The 23444-nt window shown below is 43.2% G+C and overlaps 1 protein-coding gene across 2 annotated transcripts in view; it reads left to right on the top strand.

Moving 5' to 3' along the window:
• The window catches only part of rapgef2b (Rap guanine nucleotide exchange factor 2b), a 106860-nt gene that overhangs the window by 16076 nt on the left and 67340 nt on the right, over positions 1-23444 (top strand). For both annotated transcript variants that reach the window (XM_069701732.1, XM_069701731.1), the window contains exons 2-4: positions 11443-11513; positions 14909-14965; positions 22635-22718. In XM_069701732.1, the coding sequence (XP_069557833.1) occupies positions 11443-11513; positions 14909-14965; positions 22635-22718 (212 nt within the window). The remainder of the gene's footprint in view (positions 1-11442; positions 11514-14908; positions 14966-22634; positions 22719-23444) is intronic.

Below are 23444 nucleotides of genomic sequence, written 5' to 3'. Positions count from 1 at the left end.
GCTTTACAATGTTAAAAAAAACAAAAAAACAACAACATATAAAAGTGAGTTAAAAAGATATCGCGAGTCGTATTTAACACATTTAAAACAACAAAAAACGCAAAGTAAAAGCATGCCACACGCTTTTAGGTCAAAGTGCAACGATGCAGGCCTGCTGTAAACAGGTTACCCAAACAGCTGTGTGAAGGTGAAGTCATTTATTTAATTGACTTCCGGCAATTTTTTTTTCTTTTTTTTTTGTTTTTTTGCTGAATGTTATTCGATCAAGCGGATAAAGAAACTTCCCGTACTTCTGTCAGCATTCTCGTCGCAAAAACTTCATTTCCCGGCGACTCCAGCATGCGTCTGATTTGCGTGCCTCATGAGAGCGTTTCAGGTCTGAAGGGTTGCTGTGTTTTTTTTGTCACACTGGCTAGCAGCTCAAGTAGATGCTCATTCGCATACCTCCCACCTGATTCCTGTTCCAACCAGTCGCCATGTCCTACCAGCTGCCCCCCCCCCCCCACCTCAGACCAAAGTGGGAAATAAACAAGCAGCTCCCCGAACGCTTTAAAAAAAAAAAACCAAAAAAAAGTCCTCTGCCACCGCCTAGTTGTTCCGCTCCACCGGCCACTTCATACCTCTTCCCCACCCCTCCTCCGCCCCCCCGCCATCATTCATGGGTGAATTTCCGTTCAATGAACTGCATCACGCTGGCGTTTAAAGTGGAAGCGGGAGGATGCGCGCGTGTGTGTGTGTGTGTTTACACGCCTTCCCGTGGACAAAGAAGAGCCCGTATCTTTTTCCTCAAACGCGTCCGAACAGGTGGAAGCGGTTCGACCGGCGCTTAATTCAGCATCCGAGGGCAGAGAGGGGAAAGAAGGACCATGTGCTCTGCCGGCTTAACCTCTTGAGTTAACACCCAAGTGCTTGCTATTTATAAGGCCGCTAATTAGCTTTGTGCGGTAGGTGCCAGTTTCGTTCGGCCGCCACCGAGTTTAAATTTATAGCTCCGGAGGCAAAAGCGCGCAGAAAAGTCGGAAGAAATTTGGATTCCTTTTCATCCCAGATTCAGCAGGTGTTTATGGATGTTTTCCTTTCCGCCGCAGTGTAAAGAAATAGTTGTTCAGTTGCGCAATTCCCGGTTCGATAACACTGTATTCTTTTGCCTGCATCCTTGTATTTTGTTTTAATTCTTTGGAGAGGATTAACTTCAGTTTATGTTTTTTTTTTTTTTTTTTTTTTTTCAAGGAAAGAATACAACATTTAAAAAAAAAAAAAAAAAAAAAAAACGGAGCTCTTTTATTTCAGTGACGCCTTTTTTTTTGTTTGTTCCCGTCACATGCTGTATCTTTGTAAAAAAAAAAAAAAAAAACGGGCACTCAGACCTCGGCGTCGGGCCAGAGCACAGCCGCAGATAGCGCCGTAACGTCGCTCGTCACCGTGTGACCTTGTCGTGACCCACAAAGCCTCCACCTGCTCTATCACACGGGCTAATGGATAAAAATACCCGGCAGATCCCACACTCCCCCGTCAATAGAGACTCAAGGGCAGCTGCCGGCCACCCTGTTAACACGCGGAATGTACAAACAAGAGACGCGCAGCCGCGGTAGCACAAACAAGAGGCGGACATGCGACACACTTTGGCTTCTCCGCTGGAGCAGCAAGCAGCAGCACCATCACCACCACCACTGTTGTTGCACTTCTTTTTTTGTTATTGAATAAACTGCAGTCGCTGCTGTTTCGTCTGCTTCGGGGAGGGTAGCGGTCCTCCTCGGCTCCCGCTTGGCACACTGACACAGACACGCCGCAGCGCTCGTGCTGAGCAGACGAATATAATGCAATATATTGCCATTAGCAGATATTGCACCGTCGGCAAACGCGACCTTCCCCGACCTTCAACGAACGGGCCCGTCTGGCTCCCGGCGGCCCGTTTACCTTGGCTGCGCCGACGCGGGCCGTTTACGACGTCTTTACTCCAGACAGCCGGACAGTTGATGAGACTGACATTTAATTCCGTGCAAAAGCCTCGTTAAAAATCCAGTGTGGAGAATTTTGGAGAAGGAAAAAAAAAAAAAAAAAAAAGGCGCAGAAGGATTTCGCATCCTTTTTTGTTTTTTTGTGTGTGTGCCTGTTTTTAATGGAAGTGACATTTAGGAGTCTAACGACTGAAGCCAAGTTAAGACCTGAGAGACGACGTGCTGTGATGTGCTGTCTCAAAAATTAAAGGGGGGCTGCGACCAACAGTTATTTTTAGTCAATATGTCAAGTTTACTGTGAGGAGGAAGAACATCAGAGTCTCACAACTGAGTAGCTTGGAATAGAGAATCAACCACAACGGCAAACAGGAAGCAGATCATTGTCTTTTGATCGCATTTTAATACATTTTCGTCCACTTTTAAAAGTTCATTTTTATTTCAAGGCTCTACATTAAAGTGGCTTCAGTGTACGTTATTAATGACAATCGGTTTGCATTTTTAATCTCTTAAAGATTTGTGTCATTTTTGTTTTTCAACTGCTGAAAAAAATTCTGCACGCATGGTATTCTAAAACGTACTCGATTCATACTCATGTCGTATCATTTTGAGCTGATTCATCATTCAGTCCTCGATGGGTAGACGCTGACGCGGCAACTATTTTGACACGCGGTCAATCCGTTACACATTTAAGCAAGCAAATAAAAAAACAACAACATATTCTCTTGTTCGACCGTCATAGAGGTCTGTGCTTCCTGTTTTATTTGGTCTCGTTTGACAGTGAAATTAAAATCTTTGACAATAAATCGCATCTTTGAGAATAATTGCCACATTTATCAATATTGACAGTATTGGTTATTTCCAGTATCTATTGTAAGCCCCCCCCCGTAGGGCCCCCAGATGCTCGGCCCTAGTCGACCCAGATGGCTTTTCCACTTGGTGTGTGATATAGTAACCTTCCATAAGGTTAGTGAGCAGTGTGTGTGTGTGTCGGTGGTGTGGACACCGAGACATCCAGCCAGTGTCATCCGAGGAATGCGAGCCTCACCCCGGCCCGACGCCTTAGACGGCCCACAGGCGCCGTCACGGTAACAGGATCCAGGAACACCGACGCTTCTATAAACGAAGGGGGTCGTTGGCACACAAAAAAACAACACACACACACACACACACACACACACACCTGCAAGGGGTCGAAGCTTCAAAGGAATGCCGCGGATCGTGACGATTGGTATGCGGCCGCACAGAAAACGCTCAATGAATAACCGAGTTAATGGATTTCCAAATTGCAGCCGAAGCCTTTTTCTTAAGTAGAAATATGCTTTAAAATGGAAAAATTTTCAGGCATTTGTATCTACTTTGAAAAAAAAAAAAAAAGTATTATAGAAAAGTCCCAATGTCCGGTCCTTTCACAGCTCAAAGACAAATTCCCATCGGAGTCCCCTTCGTCACAGTCATTGTATGCAGCTCTAATGAGCTGGGTTTTTTTGGTGTGTTTTTGTTGTTGTTGCTGTCTTTTTGCATACTACATCCTTTTTGTTTGATTCTGACCTCGAAGCGGGCCACGGCGAAGTTCAGAGGGGTGAAGGTACGGCGTGAAGAGCTCGCCCCCGCGGTAACAAATGAGCAATTGTTGTAGTAAACTAGGTCGTCCTCGCTCCCGAGTCGTGGGGAGGGGGGAGGCGGTGTGGGGGGTGGGGGGGGGATTAATTTGTGCTTTTCGCAGCTATTTTCTGAAACAAGAACGACGACAAATCCTCCCTGCGCAAAGTGCCGCGATTAGAACCGGGCCGTTCCTCCTTCCGACTGCCAGGGATCAAGGTTGGTAAGCATCTTAGACGAGGCGATGCCGTAATGAGCCGACTGGTGGAAAGATGCGGCCGGCGTCTCGGTGGCCGTCTCTGAAAGATCAGAAACTGCAGATGGGCTTTTGATAGGGTGTCAAATTGCTTTATTTTTCAAGTTCAGTGCGCTTTTTGTCAGCACTTTTCAGCTCCGCCGTCGTCTTTCCCCGCCGTTGAGTTTCAGACCGGAGAAAGAAAAAAAAAAAAAATTATTTTATCTCGGGAAAGGACCCAAAAATATAGCCGATGATGAGCTCCGAACGCCGGGCGGCTCCTCGGATCGCCGGAACGGTTGGCGTTCGGCCAGATTTCACACAGTTTGCCGAGCGAGATGTTTCCTCTCAGTCAGACAAGTTCTTAGCGAGTTCCCCAGTAGTGTTGACAAAAGTACATATGTCTCACAGCAGGAGGCCACACTGCTCTCTCTCTCTCTCGTTCTCTTTCTCTTTCTCTCTCTCTCTCTCTCATTGCCTCCCTCTCTTCCTCTCCACGTTGGCTTGATAAGAATAGCAGTTGAGCTGGCAGACATTTATAAGAAGAAAAATCTCTTTTTTCTTTTTTTTTTTCTGCTTTTAGACAGATTTGTAGAAAAGGGAAAAAAAAGATGAATCCATAATTAAGAATCGTGCATATTTAGAAGGGAGGTTTGTTGCGTCTGATATGGGAGGAAAAAAAATTGAAAAGAAAAAGTTGTGAAGGAATTAAACTCTTGATTTTTAATTCCGAGAAGCCCCCGCTGGTGAAGGCGTGAAGGAAATGAATGGCTGCGACCTTAATGGCATTCAGAAGCGTATCCTTTTGTAAGCAGTGTTTTGCAACACGGGTTAAAAAGCCACAAGTATTCTCTAGCCAGAAAAACATACAACACCTGACCGTGGCTGAAAAAAAAACAAAAAACTTCCATAGGCACAAGAGCAGAGAACAAAAGGGAAGCAAAACTCTTTATTTCTAAAAAAAAAAAAACAAAAAAAACCCTGTAATCTCGCTTCCTAATTCGCGCATATGAGAAACTTGAAACTTTAAAGCCGTTCAGAAGACCATTCGGTTGATATTAGATTTCTGCAGGTGAGCGTAACGCGTTTAGCAGCTCGATAGAAGGATCCCCTCGGCGGTCAGATAAAAGAGGCGCTGATGCAGACGGCCCGAGGCGTTAACGTTGTCAACAGAGGAGACACCATCATTGATTTACTGCCGGGTGGCTCGGGTGGGGCCGGCGCGTCATGCGCCTGGTTTTATGGCTAACCCCTCCAACACGCTGATTTACAAAAACACAACATCACGCAGGCAGTTTAAGGCCTCGGCCCTCTGACACTCATTAACCGATCAGCCTTTCTGTTATTGTCTTTTTACTGCTCGGAAATGAGGTTCCTCCCTCAGAATTTGAAACGCTGAATCGTCCGCGAGTACAGTTTCAGGTTGTTGTTTTTTTTTATTCAAATTTTATTCCAAGTAAGAAATGTTGGCTATTAGATTTATAAAGAGGTGGATTTTGGTGTCAAATCTGGTATCTGAACCTCCCGTCAGGCTCCTTCAGAAGTGTCCTTCACCTGAGCCTCTTGTTTATCTCTCCTGCAGTGGCCCCATTGTTTTAAAAAGAAAAATGTTTTCGGCCCTCTTTCCTCTTGATGTTTGTCTGCAGCGGTCTGCTATCTGTGCTCAGCCAGAGCCAAACGAATAAATGGGGATTGACTATTTGTGCTACAGTGAAAGGGCCCCGAACAAAACAACAAAGCCTCCTATCTGGCAGACGGACCCCGTGATGTTCGGAGATAAGAAGAGCCGGAGGCGCTCTCGGACCGCCGCTCAGAAACGACCCCGGAGCGGCTGAATTAATGGGAACAAATACTGAAATTACAGCGTCGACTGCTGCAATGTTGATATTTAGGATACGCTGTTTTTTTTTTTTTTGTTGTTGTCCGACGGTGGTGCCTGGAAAGATTTGCTCGATTGATCAATTCATCTTGAGCGAATGCTTATTTCGAAATGGTGCTGTGGGAGTCGGTGACATGTCGCTGACATTTAATAGACGATGCAGTCAACTGAGAAAGTAATGAAAATGATTATTTGCAGCCAGATCCTGGAGGTGAAGATGTAAGTGTGTGATGCCTTGACACGTGTTAGAAAAAAAGACTCGGTCTATATTTCATTTAGTTTTACTGCTGCGTGGATCGACCCATTAATTGGTGAGGCGTCTTACTGAAGATTAAATGGCAACTATTAATAATCAATGATTGATGAGCCGTATAAGCAAAATGCCAACAACTTTCTAAATGCAGCTCTTTCAGATGTGACTATTGAGATTTCATTCAACTTTGTTGTCGTTGCACGAGAACTCAAGACGACGAAATGCAGTTTAGCGTCCAAACCGAAAGTGTAAGTAGCGCGAGGAGTACAAAAATATGTAAACGTTGCATAATACAAACATAAGGAGACCTAACATTCAAGTGAGACAGGCTAGAAAACGGGCTGTAATAAAGTATAGATGTATGTAAATAAGGCGTGTTATCATAACATTTACACATATTAATACACATGAGCAGGTAATTAAGCACATACTGTATAAAATAAAAGCACCGTGATGTATACATTTACATATTTTGTGGCATTTTTGTGATCCGGAGGAAGTGCATAGTGAACAGTTTGTGTGTGTGTGTGTTTCGTTGTCTGGAGTTCGGCAGACAAACAGCTCAGTTTCTTTTCACCACGACAGCAACCGAATATGATTTAGACCGGACCGATAGTCAAGCAAAACACGAGCGAATTCAAGGCGTCGCCGTTCTCCGAAGAAACACTGAACGCCATTTGATAAATACATTTTTTTTTTTAAACATTTCCACAGGCCAAAGGGTTCATTACGAGTCTAGCCTGCAGATAAGATGATGAAATAATCACGAGTTGCAGTAATATTTAGATTCGCGTCGAGCCGATCCCAAGAATGAAACTCTCTGGCAACGCGCGCGGGATTCAACATTTTGTCGGCCATTATTCGCGTCAAAAAAACTCGGCATGCAGCAAAACAAACAAGCCTTTTATCCCTTTTCGGGGTCACTGATACGGCTTCTCGCCGCCGTATCTTTGCACGTGACGCTGTATTTGCTTTCACAGCGAAAACCTCCGGGCTCCTCTTATATCCCGCTAAGTCTCGTTGAACACAATGCAGGAAAAACATTGCGACTTCCTTGACCTCCCTTTTTTGCCCACTGAATGCTTTTTTTGTTTTTTTTTGTTTTTGCCACTCAACAGGCTGGCAGGGAGCCCGACGCTGCACCCTTCTCCCTCTGGAGCCTAACATAATGGAGGGTGCCTTGGTCAGTGTGTGTGTGTGTGTGTGTGTGTGTGTGTGTGTGTGTGTGTGTGTGTGTGTGTGTGTGTGTGTGTGTGTGTGTGTGTGTGTGTGTGTGTGTGTGTGTTCTCAGGCCCCAAACGAGGGTTACACAAGGCCTGCTATTGTTAAAATTTTGTATGCGTGGAAATGGCTCCGCTCGTCCTGGGACTGCATTGCACTGCTATACCACAAATGAAGGTGTGAACGATGACACCTCGAGGGAAGGAGTGGGGAGGGGAAGTGCGGGGGGGGGCGTACATCCAGAGCGGTTGGATGTGCAGCGTGTAACTGGTATGCGAGGAACGCCGCAGATAGTTTTACAGCTTTGAAGTATCCCCGAGTTTTTTTTTATTATTTTTTTTATTATCAAGAACAGCATCTTGGTGTGCTTTCCCTCCTGTGGGGGGAGGAGGAGGGGGCACCTGTGTTTCCTGGAAGGATTAGTTTGGAAAAGAAAGGAGGGGGGGATTAGATGGCTGGGAGTTCGAGCAGTTTTAAAAAGAAATAATATACAAGCTTTTTTCTTTTTTTTTTGTGGCCTTTATTCTCCACAATGAGCAGAATTGTGTCCGGGTGCAGCCTTCACCAGCACGTCCTACTCTTTCCTCCCCGTCTCCGCTCTACGAGAGGTCGCCGATCCTGTTCTCGGCCAGCAATGTGAATGAACATCAAGCAGGAATCACCTAAGCGACGGTAAACACGGAGATCAAACAACCCCTCAGCGTTTGATCTCGGTACGAAGAGGCGTAAGCATTAAAAACAAAACAAACAAAAAACAGCTTGTAGAATACACTTAAATCCATGCAAGGTCCTTTTTTTTGTTGTTGTTGTTCTGGCAAATGATTTACATTACAGAAAAAAAAAAAAAAAAAAAAAAAAGCAACAAAAGTCCTTGTAGAAATGATGGTTGGCTTTGGATTCGATGTCCTAAAAACTTCCATGTTATCCTTTGGTGAGGATTGTGTTTGGCTCCGTGTTTAAAAAAAGGGAAAGAAAGAAGAAAAGAACATGTAAGGGCCCACGGAGTGGAAAAGATGGGGTCCTTTACATTCTTTCCATACAGTCAATCTGAAATATTTGAGAGTGAAGCCACAATTGATGGTTCTGCATACTTCTCCCTGTGAGGCTGCGTTTTCAGTGATTCACTGTGATGTCACCGTGGAGAGGGAAAGAAAAGAAACCAGCAACACTGCCACCTAGTGGTGTCTTTCTGCTCAGCTGATTGGATACTGCGGCTGGCACTAAGAAGTTACAGTAATGCAGTGATCTCTGTGTTTGAGGTAATCAAGAGATAAATACTCTCTACCTTGTTGGATTTCTTAAACAAATGATCAAATTTTAAAGTCAAAATTCTCCTTTTCCTCTCATCAGACACCCAAGTCTGGTGTTGCATGAACAAATGAGCATCTTTAATAGTCTTTGTTTTTTTGTGCCCATATTGGGCAGTTGTGTCTAAAAATTGGTCGGGAGGGCAGGAAATGAAGCTGGAGGCCTTTTTTGTGTCTCCATGGTTACGGAGGTGGTGATGTTGCAGTTTTGCGGTTTGCTCCTCTCACCGTTGGACCACCGGGACGCGTCATAGTCGGTTATCAGCATAGATGTTTATTCAACGTGTATCATAAAAGAGTCCGAGACACAATGTCGGAGCAGATCTTTACAACACTGTGTTACAAGATACAAACACCTAACAGCAGGCTCTGAAGGATGTGTTCGTTTGAATGGAGTTTTTTATTTTTTATTCACAATACTACTACTACTACTACTACTACTACTAATAATAATAATAATAAGAGGGTCTGATGTAAAACAAATCCGTCACTCAAACCTGGTCTGGTGATTTTCCTCCTTGGTTTGCCGCCATGTAGAGAGATAGACGCCTTTTTGTGCAAATCTTTTGAAATTTCAATCAAACTGATTCCTTCAATGTGACTATAAATGCTTTCCTGAGTCGTTAAACTGCTTTTGCCGTGTTCAAAGTTGCCACATTGAATGTTATCGGCTAAAGATTAGTTAAAGTTGGTAAGTAATAATTATGCAAAGGTTTTGGCACCGTGAAAATTTTGTTAATCCAGACCTCTGCACCAGATTAAATTACATCTTTACATAATGTAATACACATGCTTTGTACAAATCTGCAAATTTCCTTAAATTTTTTAGCAGTTCAGCGTCATTTTAGTCACTTGAGTTGACAATCCTGCATTTGTGTCCAGGTTGAACCCTGTTTAATGAAAGCTGTAGTTCCCTTGTCGTCCATCAGGTGGCAGTAGATGTCTGAACATTCCCCCCCTGCTGAACCGTCGCGCCCCCTTCATTGTGTTTGTGACCACAGGACACTTTGAACATACGGGTTTGGTTAGTGAGGATATCACTGTGTGATGTAACAGGGGCCAGGCTGCTCTCGGGACAATGCAAGTTGCTTTTCGAGTCCATTTTAAAAAGGACAAACCCAAATTTAAAAAGGAAAACATAAGAAAAAGAGAGGTTAGGCTGATTTTAAGGAACCAACACCCAGTTGTGTAATTCCAAATTCCATAAATATTGATTCATGTCCTGAAGGAACAACAGACTACACTTCTCCTGACTCATCAATGTGATGTTTATAACGGGAACATTTCAATTTAACCTTTGACCATTTAATACTGTTTGGGTGTTGGTTTTTTTTTTGGTTTTTTTTCTTCTTCCTTTTTGCTGTCTCGTTGTTTATTTCTTTATCGTCACGTGTCGTGGGTTTTGATCTGTGGTGTTTGATATCGTCAGACTTGACCCCCCCCCCCCACCCATCTTCACATCAAACCGCTACAGTCTGTACACTGGTGGTTGGTGTCTTATAAGAAGGAATTGTTTTTGCTTTGAAAATCACAAAACATAGAGTCATATTGAGTCAGATGGGGGGGGGTGTCTTCTGACACCTCCTCTTCCACTGACACAGGGTGACGTTCCGCTTTTTGCGGTCAGCATTTTAATACAATTTTCAATAAGCTTTATGATTGTCGCCCCCTCGGAAACATAACCCCGGAGACAGGGGGGCGGGGGGGGGGTGTCTTTTGTGTTTGTGTTTTCTGGGCATGAGGGTCTAAACACAAGCTGCCCTGTCGTCCCTCCGCTCCGCCGTCGCCACATCTACTTCCAGTTGCCGCCGACAAAGGCCTCCCAGTAGCTGCGACCAGCGAGGCACCGCACACACAGTCCAGTGTGCACCGACAGACAGTGGAGTAGCTGTGCGAGCTGCCAGCTCTCCAGAGAGGGACACTTTGTTTCACCTCCGACTTGGATTCAGGCCAAACAATCTGAGAGTCACTCACTGGGTCACTTGATGAAGTAATTGAATGGGGGAGTTTATAGTTGCACGGCGAAGCTCCTTTATTATTATTATTATTTTTCTTTTTTTCCTTTTTTATTTCTTCTCCGCCAGGTGCTTTATTACTTTCTATTTCAGTGTCCAGACGCACAAATCTGTGTCACGGTCGCCGGAAAATGTTTTCTGGCGCGCGAGCGGTCGCGATCGGCATGTCGAGTGTTGATGTGAATACGCGATCGTAACTTGACCACGCTGTCGATGTATTTTGTTGCCTTAGTGATCAGTTGATTAAACAATTGATTAACTGGCTGTTTTCTAGCAATTTATCTGGTATTAGATTGTTGTTGTTTTTTCTCTTCAAGTCGTTCATGAAGGAAGGATGCCAAACGTTCACACGTCCCAGCGTTTCAAAGTTCAATCTTTGCTGCTTGTTTGGATACGACAGATAATCTAAATATGTCATTTTGAAAATGGCTTTTATGAAACTGTTTTGGTGATTTTTCATAATGTTTTGATATTCTATAGAGTAGATGCTGAATTAAAGGTTTGTGAAGAAAATGATTGTTAGTTGCTGCCATGACCAGAGTAAATCACAGTTTTGTGTCGTCACATTGAAAGAAGAGCTGCAACTAACCATGTACTGTTATTATGCCTATTTTTTAAATCCATTATTTAGACTGTAAAATATCAGGGGAACAGTGAAACATGTCCATCATAGTTGAACAATTTCAGAATCAAAAGTCACCTGATGTTATGTTTTGTACGACCAACAGTCTGAAACCCAGTTATTTGGTTTATAATGCGATAATAAACAAAATAAAAAAAGGCAAATCCTCTCAGTGGAGACGCTGCAACTAGAAAATGTTGGTATTCTTAAAAAAAAATAACAACCATAGTGACAATTGGTTTTCTCTCCATTGCCTTAATTGGTCAGTAAACGCATCGTTTCAGTAATTAAAGCCCCAGATGTGTTTGAGTGTCTCTTTGTGTCTGACAACCCCGTCTGCTCCTCTTCCTCAGGACCTGGAGATCGTCTACTCGTATCTCCACGGGATGGAGGCCTTGTCCAACCTGCGAGAGCACCAGCTGAGGTGAGCGTCTCGCACCGGTTAATTAACATCACTTGCAGCTCGAAATTCCAATTACACGAATATCAAATGCGAATGAAAACGCACGGCCAACTCCTCAGTGCGTTCTCGGTAGCGCTCGTAGTCAGGAGGTGGAACATTAAACGCCGAGCCGTCGGCTAAACGCTGGTGAAAGTTCATGTGTTTTTTTTTTTTTTTTCTCATCCCGCAGACACTCTGCCCCTCTAACCACTGGTTGGCTGCAATTGTTTATAAAAATAAATAAATAAAAAAGTCACAGAAATACAGCTCTTTCTGTGAGCAGCACGTGTAAAAAGTACATTTTCCCTAATTAATCTTAAACGTGTGACATCTTTTTAAGAATAATTCAGGTTTTGGTGTTGGTTAAGCTCATCAATTTTCTTGATAATGAACAAAATAAAATGTGTTGATTCTTCAGCTACGTACACATTAACATGATTGGTATTTCTCCCCTTTGTTTTTATGCTAAACTAGGCTAATCGACTGCTTCTTTTTTTTTTTTTTTTATAAATAGCCGTGCGAGTGTAATTCATGAACTGCTGAGCTCTGTCATTAAAGGGCTCATATTGTATGAATTCAGATTTTTGATTTTAAAGCAGGTCTGTAACTGTGCCGATAGCAGTTTTGTAAGTTTGTGATGTCACAAACTTGTGCTTGTGTAATATGTCCGCCCTTTTATCACGGCCCACCGTCTTTAAAAGAAACAGAACGCTCAATCCGCAAAGAAGAACCTGTGGTTGGCCCGGGCGTGTGTCACTCAGAAGATAGTCAGCCAATCAGAGGAGAGGGCCATTTCGTATCGTTGCACCTTAAAGGGCACAGACTCAAAACAGTCTTTTCTTGGTAAATCTCCAGAGGGAAGCTTAATAGAAGACGTAAAACTAGAGGGATGTTTTTTTAGTTTTGTTTTTTTTAAAACCACAAAAATATCTTATGGACATCAAGACTGCACATTTGTCATCTGAAATTTTTTAAGTATGGGACCTTTAATACACACTAAAACAGCTGTTCTTAATGCAAAAGAAAGAATTTAACTTTAGGGAGTTAAACATTTCTCAGGATGTGTGGTTAATTATTACAGCATACTCTGTGAACCTTTATTGTCCTCTGTTGAAATCAACCAAACTTTTCGACCTAAATTGACGAGACCGTCCCGCTCCGCCGTTCACATACAGGATTTTGCCTTTTTATTTATTCATTTATTTTTTTTGCTCTTCTGTCACCACGTTATCCCCTCCAGTCTTTTCTAGCCGGGCGCAGACTTTTTCCAAACAGTGTATGTCAGAAGCTCTGTTCCCACTCTGCCTCGTGTGCATACATGTGGATTATAGTGGCGAGGGAACAATGTGGTAGTACATGACCCGTAAGCTGGAACATTCCACTGTGTGACCCCTCAGAGGCCTCCCACCCAGCACTAACCCCTCACCCTCCTCCCTGTTTGGATCCTGAGGAATGTCCCCGTGGTCCCGCTAACCAACCCACACGGCTCGTGCTGATTTCAGTACTACAAACTTTAAAAAAAAAAAGAAGCTCCCAGCTAGCCAGACATCCCACCGACGATGGGATTACGTTATAGTTCTTTTCTCTCAACATTGTGTTCTGGGGAGGAATGTGTTGTTTTTCTTCTGCGGTTCATTTTCACCGCGACTTGTTTTTGCAGAGATTGGATTGTTTTTCGGTCCTCGTGCAAAAAAAACAACAAAACAAAAGGGGGCTACGACACGATGTCCGCCGTCCGGGATAGAGCCTGATGCGTTTGACTTTTTCACACTTTAAGTTGGGATAAAAAAAAAAAAAAAAACGGTTGGAGTACAAAATCAGACAACTTTTATTTTTCCGTGCAGAAAAAATAGCTTCTGTGCTAAATTTAGAGCTAAATCTTCAGTTGAATTATTGTAATTCTTTTTTATATATATTTCACATTTAACCGTATTATGGAAAATAAAACAACATTTCACTAAAGGGAGCCGTGAGGTCACAAAGTGAATTTTGGAAGTGACACTAATGTACACTCAATCGATTATCTAATCGCATACTCTGTTAATGTTTCTGTGACCTAGATAAGTGACACCTGTTTTTTTTTTTTTTTTAAAGGGGACAGAGGCCATAAACAGGCTTGTGACTGCGAGGTTAAATCATCAGAACCCAGAGCCAACTTTTTTTCTTCCGTTAAGCAAGACACTAAATCCCCAGCTGCTACAATGGAGATGCTTAGTGACCAAAATATACAAGACTTTGATTGTGCTGTGGGAGGGGTGGGGGGTGGGAAAGGGGCTTCCAAGTGTCATGAGACCAAATTAAGTTCAATAACAGCGAGCAATAAAAGTGATCATGAAAAAGTTTGGTAACATACAACACTGCAAAAAAAACAAATTCAAATTAAAAGCAATATTTCTAAATATGTAGATCTCTAAGTTTTTAAGCAGTTTTGATTGTCTCAGGTGAAGATAGGTTTATTCCGCAGAGTTGAAAAGATGAAGGGAACAACAAAGAGAGACATGAAGAATCATTTGTGTGCCGTTTTGTATTTGCTAGTAAAATAGGAAGCAAACAGATGGCCTGTCATATCGGGATATTTACCAGCATAACTACATTTGAGTGTAAGCGGAAGCACAGAGGTACATTTTATATTTTAGTTTTGGCACTTTGCAACCAAAGTCCGAAGGTTTTATTAAACCAAACTTAAATAATCACCAGGACAAATCCAAGTCACTTTATTTCTGTGTCACATTTATTTCATAAGTTCACCAAAGTGCTGCACAACATCAAAAATAATTAAAACAGATCAGATAGACTTGAAACAATTAAGTCATTAAGAACCACAAATGCAAAAAATAAAAAAATGATGTACGACCCACATAAACAACACATCAGGATATACATGAGCATTGATACTGAAAAACTAAATCCAATATAGAAGAGGCAGAACAACCCACTTCCCCTCCAGCACAAGCCTCAATAGACCATAATGCACTGCAGCCACCAGACTCGTGCATTGCAGTGAAGTCGGTTTTGTCCTCATCGACTATTCATTATATCCATTTGTGAATGCATTCAGTGCTGCAAGTGACTCTGGGAAATGTAGGAAATCATTAATTAAAGTTATACATTTGATCTTAAGATAACGCACCAAATACAAATATATATGATGTCTAATCATGCAATAGTATCAAGATGTGAACATTTTCACTCACTGTATTCAGTATTTGAAGTGACATTCTTATTATTAGAGCTTCATTGATGTATTTCTCTCTTTTTTTGTGTCAGTTTTGTGTGTATTTTATTTTTTTTAATTTTTTTATCAACCGACCTTCGACTGAAGTCAAGTTCTGCTGTTTTCTGACTGTCACTTCCTCCTCTCCTCTCCATCCCTGCAGGATAATGTGTGAGACGGTGCGTTATGAGAGACACGAAGCCAATGAAGTGCTGTACTAGTAAGTACTACAGTGTGTGTGTGTGTGTGTGTGTGTGTGTGTGTGTGTGTGTGTGTGTGTGTGTGTGTGTGTGTGTGTGTGTGTGTGTGTTTCAATGTTACACCAAATCACTGTTTTAGCTGAAGAAAAAGAACCGAGAAGGGGATACCCAGTCTAATTTCAGCTTGATTCAATAACTCACCGTGGACTAAATCGACAAAAGGAAAAACTGTAGCCGTAATAGCTCCCAAAAGCGCTCCCTTCAGTCGGGGGAGAAAGCTCCAGGTGGTCACCGGTGGTAACGCTCGTCCTCTCGAGCCGTGCGCTGCGCAGGGGTTCATTTGATCAGAAAGCCTCATCGGCAGCTTCTGGTGAGCGCGCTCGGACCCATTTTTCTGAAAGTCTGCCACGACTGTGAATCAAGCGGGAAAAGACGCGCGTTGGCCTGCCGTCACACGTCGACGTCCCCCGAACACCCGCCGTGAGACTTAAGACCGTTAATTAACTCTGTCAGCGTCTCGAGGGGGCGAGGGGAGGGTGCATTGTCCCTTTTGCTGCCTTCCGTGATCCCCTCGGGGTGTGTGTGTGTGTGTGTGTGTGTGTGTGTGTGTGTGTGTGTGTGTGTGTGTGTGTGTGTGTGTGTGTGTGTGTGTGTGTGTGTGTGTGTGGGATGATATGATGTGGAAGAGTCAACACCTCATTAGAAGCCCACTCGGCGGTACGGGAGCAGATTAAACAATAGAAATGCAGATTAAGCGGTGGTCGCATAATAGACTCCCAAGATTCCCTGAGGTCCACTGTGACACACACACACACACACACACACACACACACACACACACACACACACACACACACACACACACACACACACACACACACAGAGACAGTATAGAGCCTTTCCCAGAGTCGTCTCGGATGGTCCCTAGATGCTAATGTAAATATCTGCAACAGGGATTTGAATGTCATCACTTTGCTGAATGAATTCAATCATTGGGAGTTTTAAAGTGGATTTGACGGGCTCATTGACACGAGTTGTTTCCGGTTATTTTTCGGCACAGCTGTTTTGATTGCGCGTAAGCGTTGACACGCTCGCATGTACTGTAAACCTATAAAAAAAAAAAAAAAAACAGCGGAGGCTCTCCTCGATCAGAGCGCGGCAGAAGGTCAGATGGAGTTTTTCCTCCTCTGCAGGATCTCAATCAGCCTCCTCTAATGAAAATATAAGCTTTTAACCGCCTGCCTTCACGTCCCCGTCCGCTTATAACAACGGGCAATAATATGCCTGCGGAATGAGGGCTCTAAAAGTCAATGGAGGAATTTAATTGGGATCGTATCTTTATTAACTTGTATGGCGTTTGTGTATTGCGACGTATTCTGGGGAAAAACTGCAAAAATGTGTGGTAAATTGTCAAATAAATTCCCATCATAGTTCATAAAAACTAATGTGGCACCTACAAATCGCTTTTTTTTTAACCAACAGTCCAACACCCAAACATTTCAGTTCCAATTTACACAAGGCCCAATAAAAACAGCAGTTTAAATGATAAATTGATTGAGATTTTTTTTTTTTTTTTTTTTAACTCTCAAATAAACAAAATGTAGCTTTAAAGACACAAATTACGCAACAAATTCATATAAACTGGAGGCGAAGTTCACTTCGTTTTTGCAGCCAGGCTTCCTCCACAGATTTAAAGGAAGATTTTAAATAGCACTCGACCCCGGCTTTACATATTCATATGTTTTTTATTTTTTTTTTTTTTCCTCTTCTCCTCTTCTGCAAACACCTGTAATGTTGTGTTAAAAATTCACAGAAGTGACCCAGTTAATGACCCGCACGCTCCCGGCCGCACGCCCTCGGCCGCACGCTCCCGGCCGCACACTCCCGACTATCGGCGGTTGTCGGCAGTCCCGAAGTAATGATACGAGGATAAGGGGGGTAATAGTTATAAAAGCACTCTGATTTCCTGCCAGGGGCTCTAGATTTACTAGAGTGCTAACGCCACACACACACACACACACACACACACACACACACACACACACACACACACACACACACACACACACACACACACACACACACACACACACACAGACAGATACAGTCACACACAGTCACACTCAATATCTCGTGAAAACATCCCATCCCGCGAAAGGCTGAACCTTTCAGGATTTACCATCCAGAGATTATAGTGCTAAACCCTCCTGACACGGAGGGCTGACCCGGCACATCGTACAGCGGCTGGTGAAGAGGGTTCGCTTCTTCTCGTCGGCCTTTAACCTCCCCTGTGTCAGCTCTCTCAACGCAACCCCCCCTCGACCTTCGACCCACTCCGGCAAGCGCAGAAACTTGCCATGCTGTTTTTCACGTTTGTCCGTTGCATTAGAGACATTTTGGGAGTCTTAATTTGTGTTGTGAACTCTCAATTCCTTTTAATTGGAGCTAAAATCAGAAATTTAAGAGTCCATTAATCCATCGGCCAATCAGAAAACAAAGTCAACAACAGGTTGTTTTTTTTAATATTTTATAACTGATTAATCATTTATATTGTTTTTAAACAAAGAGGAATAGGAAGGACTTTTTTTTAATTTATTTTTTTAACTGACGGATGCCATGGCAACAGTGTTAACACCAAACACCACAACCAACCCAACTGTTGCCGGGAGAGGAAACAATTTCCTTATGAACATCGGTATCAAAGTCATGTGACGCAACTTGTGCTTCTTGTTCACTGAATTTCTTTTAGATATCAAAAAAAAAAAAAAAAAAAAGCATCCATACTGATACATTATGACAATGTTAAAGACGAACAGTTCACAGACGGTGATATTTTGCCCCCCGTCGACCCCCCCGGGCTGAGGTTCAGAGGCAGCAGCTGTTGGAAAGTGCCCCCCCTCCCACCACCACCACCACCACCACCAACACCACGTCCACCTCTCGCAGCCCCGTTTCCTCGTGACACCGTGAAGCTGCTCGCCTTACGAAAGCGGCGTCGCAGGAGGGCAGACGCTCGCTGGGAGAAATGAAAAAGCTCATCATCACCATCATCATCATCATCACCACCATCACCATCACCATCACCCAGCGACCCAGTCGTCTTACATAAGTTTACATTCCAGGACGCGCTGTACGGTACGCCGTGGCACCGACACGGAGACATTAGTCATTTGACAACTGTCTGGTAGAGCTGCTTTTTGAAAATGAAAAAAATGAAGGAAATGTTTGGTTTTTTGTTTCTCTTCAGAAGAAGGAAGTGTTGCAAAGTGTTGAGAGGTCGGAGGTTTTATTCAAACTCGGGTAAATCGTGAACCACCACGCCAACTCCCTGCGGCTTTTTTGTTTTTTTGTTATTTTTTTTGTTGTTATTTTTTTTTGTTTGTTTGGATTGTTGGACAATTGAAAACTCAGAACGCTTCGTGATATTTCATAATAACCACACTGCTGTGGCGCTGACGGTCTCTCGAGGACTTTCGATGGTGAAAGCAGCGTAACAATAACAACTTGAAATAGACGTAGTTGCTTGCTTATCGCCGGGCCCCCCCCCTGAAATCTCCATGTCGGTGTTGTTTCAAAACTCCTGACCCCCGGCCCACCCGGTGTAAACACTTGTATGTTGTTGTTGTTGCTGTTGACAGTGACTTTACTTCCCACATAGTAGCATTTGCAAAAATCAATCGTTTTAAATGATTTCAATTGAAACCGTAATGCAAAGGTTTGGTTCTGGAGGCACACCTGCTTTAAACGACACGCTGGCGGCCTCGCGTCAGCAGAGCGTGCGACGCGCCTCGATTGTCGCCGCGTTTGTTTGTCTGCACGAGGCAAATCCAGATGTCGCCGAGGCAAGCATGCGAGCGATAATGCAGAGCGGTTGTCGACTACGAACCGAAGCAGGTGCGTCTGCAGCCTCGGGGGATCTACGTGAAAGGTCGTGAAACTTGCCAGAAATTCTCTTTTTGGCGTCGGTGTTTGGTTTGTCCTTTCTGGGCTACTGTAGGAACGCTGTGGGAAAGATGCCCTTCAAGGCATTATTACACCAAATATGTGTTTTTTTCATTTTTATGCTAAATAAGCAAATATATATATATATAAATATATTTTATTTTTATGCTAAATAAGCTTTAAATAAGCAAATATATACTATATATAGTATATATATATATATATATATATATAGGATATCATCTGTAGCTATTATGTTGATCGGTAAATCTTTTTTTTTTTATAAGCCAAATTTCTAAATATTCTCTGATTTCAGCTTCTCTAATGTGAATATTTGCTGGTTTGATGAGAAATTCTTTAAAAAAAAAAAAACTATAAAAAGTAATGAAACGGTGAGATGATGAAAAAAAAAAAAAAAAAAAAAAAAAACCCCTCAAATATGTATTTAAAGTTATACAAAAAAATAAAAAAGGTTTAGAGTCTTCAGGACTCCAAACAGAAGAAGGTGGTTTAGCATCCCTAAAAGGTAAACGATAACGACAACAAACAAAAAAATGTAATCGTGAACGTCTGATCTTGCCATTTTTTTTATTTTTATTTTTTTACCCCAGCAGTCGGTTTGACATTTTCCAAAAAGGAATTTTGATTGTGGAATAAAACGGTTTGGTCTCGTAAGAGTCGCATCTCGTCTCGTGAAAAGTCTCGTTCTCCGCCGTCATCATCATCATCTTCATCATCATCTTCATCTTCCCGCCGCCTCCGTGGCTCTCGCGTAACCCCGTCCTCCCGCTGTTTTAAGTTTTCTCCGCGGGGGTTTTGGTGGATGATGTTTAGCGTTTGACTATCGCTTCCAGTGCGCGTGACCCAGTTCAGTCAAGCTGTCGCGGCGCGTACGATTCTTCTATCTCCTACTTTTCTTTTTTCGGCGTTGTATCTTCCTCCTCCCTCCTCCGCCGTGCGAGGTGCTTCCCTCGCCCCCTGCGCATCCGCGTGCCGCCAATTAACAATTGAGCCTTTCGTTTCGCGTTGTATTCGAATGCAAAGAAAAGAGCCAAAAGAAAAAAGGAACGCATCGAGTGCATCGGGAGGCGGCGGATGGAGATCAGTGGAAGGAAGGGGAAAAACAAAAAAAGGGGGCAGGGGGATGCTTTCGTTAGGGAGCGGGAGAGATTTTCTTTTTTGCTGTGTGTCAGTAGGGTGTGCTGTCTACAGCCTCATTAGTTCTGCAAGGAAAAGTGTGGAGAGGAGGAGGAGGAGGAGGAAGAAGAAGAAGAAGAAGGAGGGGCGAGACTTTGTTCTCTGATTTAAAAAAAAAAAAAAAAACTCAGTCAGCACGGGGATGCTGGGTGTGAATATTTGTGTCTGCGTGGGAGCAGGTGTATAATTAAAGCACCCATCCTTTACCTTTCTGTAAGCAAAAAAAAAAAAAAGCAAAGTCCCACCTTTGCTGATGTGTGGCAGGTTATTGATTTTCTTCTTCTCTTCCCCTCTCTGGTTTCAATTTTTTTTAAAAAGGAAAAAAAAAAGAGTCTCACTTCGACCAGGTGAAAATGCTCGGCGATAATCGCCCGGGCTTTCCCGCCTTATTAACACCGTTAACACCCTCCGGCGCAGGGTTTGATTTCAGCCCGACGAGCCGAAACCTTCATCTCCCGCGATGAGGCCACGTTTCGAAGCGCCGGCCGTGCAGACGTTCCTTTTTGAATTTCCTCGAACTGATGGAAAGTGAAACTAAATGAGTAAACGTTCGTTTTAAAATGACGCTCGACCGCGGTTTTAGAGACGCCGATTCGACAATTTCCGAGCGATTTGGACGAGAAGGTGGAGCCGCCTCCGATGTCTCTGCTGTCGTTTCAGGTCTGCTGCCAGCAGCTGGGTGGCTTTACTTAGCTTAAACTTGTCATTTAAAAAAAAATGGGGGGGGGGGGGGGTTACATATTTTTGTGCCCTCTGTTTAACACACTCAATAAACACACCAATTCTTCTGCAGTAGTGTGGAGAAAAAAAAACAACAACAACACTTCCGTGTGGTGTTCAGGAACAGCCGCGGCTTCCTCAGACGCCTTAATTTGAAAATACCTGGCCCCGCCCCCTTTCCGTCGTCATTTCTCGCAGCGTAACCTCGACTTCGCAGCCGCCGTGCAGCCGGTGCTGTCAAGAGCCCCGGTAGCGAAACGAAAGCAGGTTTTGGTTGCTGGCGTCGTGCCCTGTGTCTTTGTGCACCGCTGTCGAAACTTCAGCGCTCATGTCAGATTTCCCCGCAGCGGAGGGAGATAGTATCGGTGTTGGATGTCACAGGAATACTTCCTTCTCTGGGTTTCTACTTCTTCTTTACTGTCAGTGGGCTGTCGGGGTGGCAGATTTGATCGTCGAAGGACACTAAAACCGAAACTCTTTAACACCTTAAATCGCAAACCAGATGGTGATATTGAAACTGACCGGCACAGCTGTTTGCATGTGTTGCGTTTGAGCACTCCGGCACACCGCATTTCGTCGAAAGCGAGCATTAACGTTTCGTTGTTGTTGTTTTTTTTTCCCTCTTCTGCATTTGTTTACATCCTCGGTGGGTCAACATACACGACCTCTTTTGATAATCCCGTATGCACCGAGCGTCGAGGACTCAACCTTGCGAGATTATCTCTCTGCAATCCCCGCGGCAGCCGCGAATGCCGGAAGGATAAGCGAGATAAGCAAGGAAACAAAATGGATGCTTTTTTTTTTTTTTTTTTTTTTAATATAAATCTGTGATATCCTTTTAACATTAGCAGGGTGGTTTATTAACAGTGACAGTCCAGAGTTATTGTCCGACGTTTTATATTTTTAGGCACTTGCCGTGAATTCTCCTCAATAAAGCCCCGATGTTTCACGAGCGATTCCTCGTCGTTCTGAAAACCGGGAAGAAGAAGCATGCGGTGGCGGTGTTTACTGTTTGCGTTTAGAAGTCCTGTTTGTAAGGACTCGACAGCCAGCCGCGTCATCCCGGGGTCAGCCGGAGTTTACTTCGTCTGCGATGCCCAACTTCCACGTCTGTGTTGTTCCAGCAGGGCCTTCGGGTGTGGGTGGATGAGAAAATGAGTCTTCAGTTCATTCATAGTTCTCTCTCTCTCTCTCTCTTAGCGCTCTTATCTCTCATGTTTCTCGCTTTCTTCTTCTTTCTTTTTTTTTTTTTCTTTCTTTAAGTCCTTTGGCACAGCGAGCAGTGTTGCGTTACAGAACGAGCGCAAACAAGCATGTGGAGAAACGCAAACGACAAATCCAATTTTCCCGATCTATAGATGGGTTGCTTGGTCCATCAGAAGATACTCGGTGTCCCGATCATGGAGGACGAGGAATTCTTGCAATGTGTCACTGTTTTGGCATTTTTCGCCGAGAAAATAAAAGAATAAGTGAAAGGATTCGTGGCTGATTTTTTTTTTTGTGTGTCAACAACTAGTCCGGGTCGTTGGTTTCAATTTTCAATTCCATCAATTAAATTTGAATCGTTCAAAATGATAATTTGATGTTATTTTTTTTCTAATATTGAATGATTAATGTATTCCTGAGAGAGTAGATGCTGCTTTAAAAACGCTGAATAATCCGGTTTTGCAGTGGTACGTTGCACATGCGTCCGTATTTATGCCCAATATTCACCAGTTTCCACTCAATTCACTGTTAATTAATAATTGTATTTTGCCCACGCCATGCCTGCCATCATTAAATTCTGTGCTAACTTGTGTCTTCTCTATTTTTTTTTCTTTTGTTTTCCAGCCCCGACGACATTGGCAGCTGCTGGTACATCCTGTTGTCCGGCTCCGTTTTCATCAAGGAGTCCATGTTCCTGCCCAGAAGCAGGTAAGATCATCGGGCCCTTTCAGGCGCCGTTTGAAGTCTTGACCTTGGCAAATAACACGAGAGCAGCTTCCTCCCTTGAGTTTGATCAGAGAGAGGAAGATAAAAAAAAATTTTTTTAAAAACTTAATCCAGGACTGGCAAGAAATGAGTCAACTTTAATTTGCTTTTTCAAAAAAAAAAAGTTTGTTTTCCCTCCTATCAGTTTGCTCTTGTCCTCAGGAGTCTTTTCCACCAATTTTTTTTTTTTTTTAATTTTTTTTTTTTTGCATACCGTTTGCAGAGCAAGTATCAAATGTTATAAAACAAGGCTTATCAGATTTCCGTTTTCCATTTTTTTTTTTGGTCACAAAAAATAGATTTAATTTATGTTGTCACTAAAGAAAAACACTGCTGCCAACTCTATATCGCCAGAAAAGTACAAATGAATTACTTCAAAATCATTTTAAATGTAATTTGCACTAAATATTACAAAAAGATATTCCGGTGCACCGCAGAGGAGGTTGCCTGGGAAACGACATCAACACAACTGCAATTCAAAGCCGTCGCCTGGTTTCTCTCGCACCGATGATCTTTAACAAAATCGTCCAGAATGAAAAGATAGAAAAGAACAGAATGAAAATGCAGACGGGAATTACCGAATGATACACGCGAGTCTAAAATGACCGATAAATGCAAATATATGTTACTGAGTGAGTGATAAAGGTACGGCATTTTAGCGCACCGTGT

This window comes from Brachyistius frenatus, unplaced genomic scaffold (genome assembly GCF_029030835.1).
Source record: "Brachyistius frenatus isolate BFR_SWC_R1_liver_20210118 unplaced genomic scaffold, ASM2903083v1 Contig_38, whole genome shotgun sequence".
In the NCBI taxonomy this organism is placed as follows: domain Eukaryota; kingdom Metazoa; phylum Chordata; class Actinopteri; family Embiotocidae; genus Brachyistius; species Brachyistius frenatus.
Note: the sequence above shows the minus strand (reverse complement) of the source record. Positions and strands in the feature narration are given on the sequence as shown.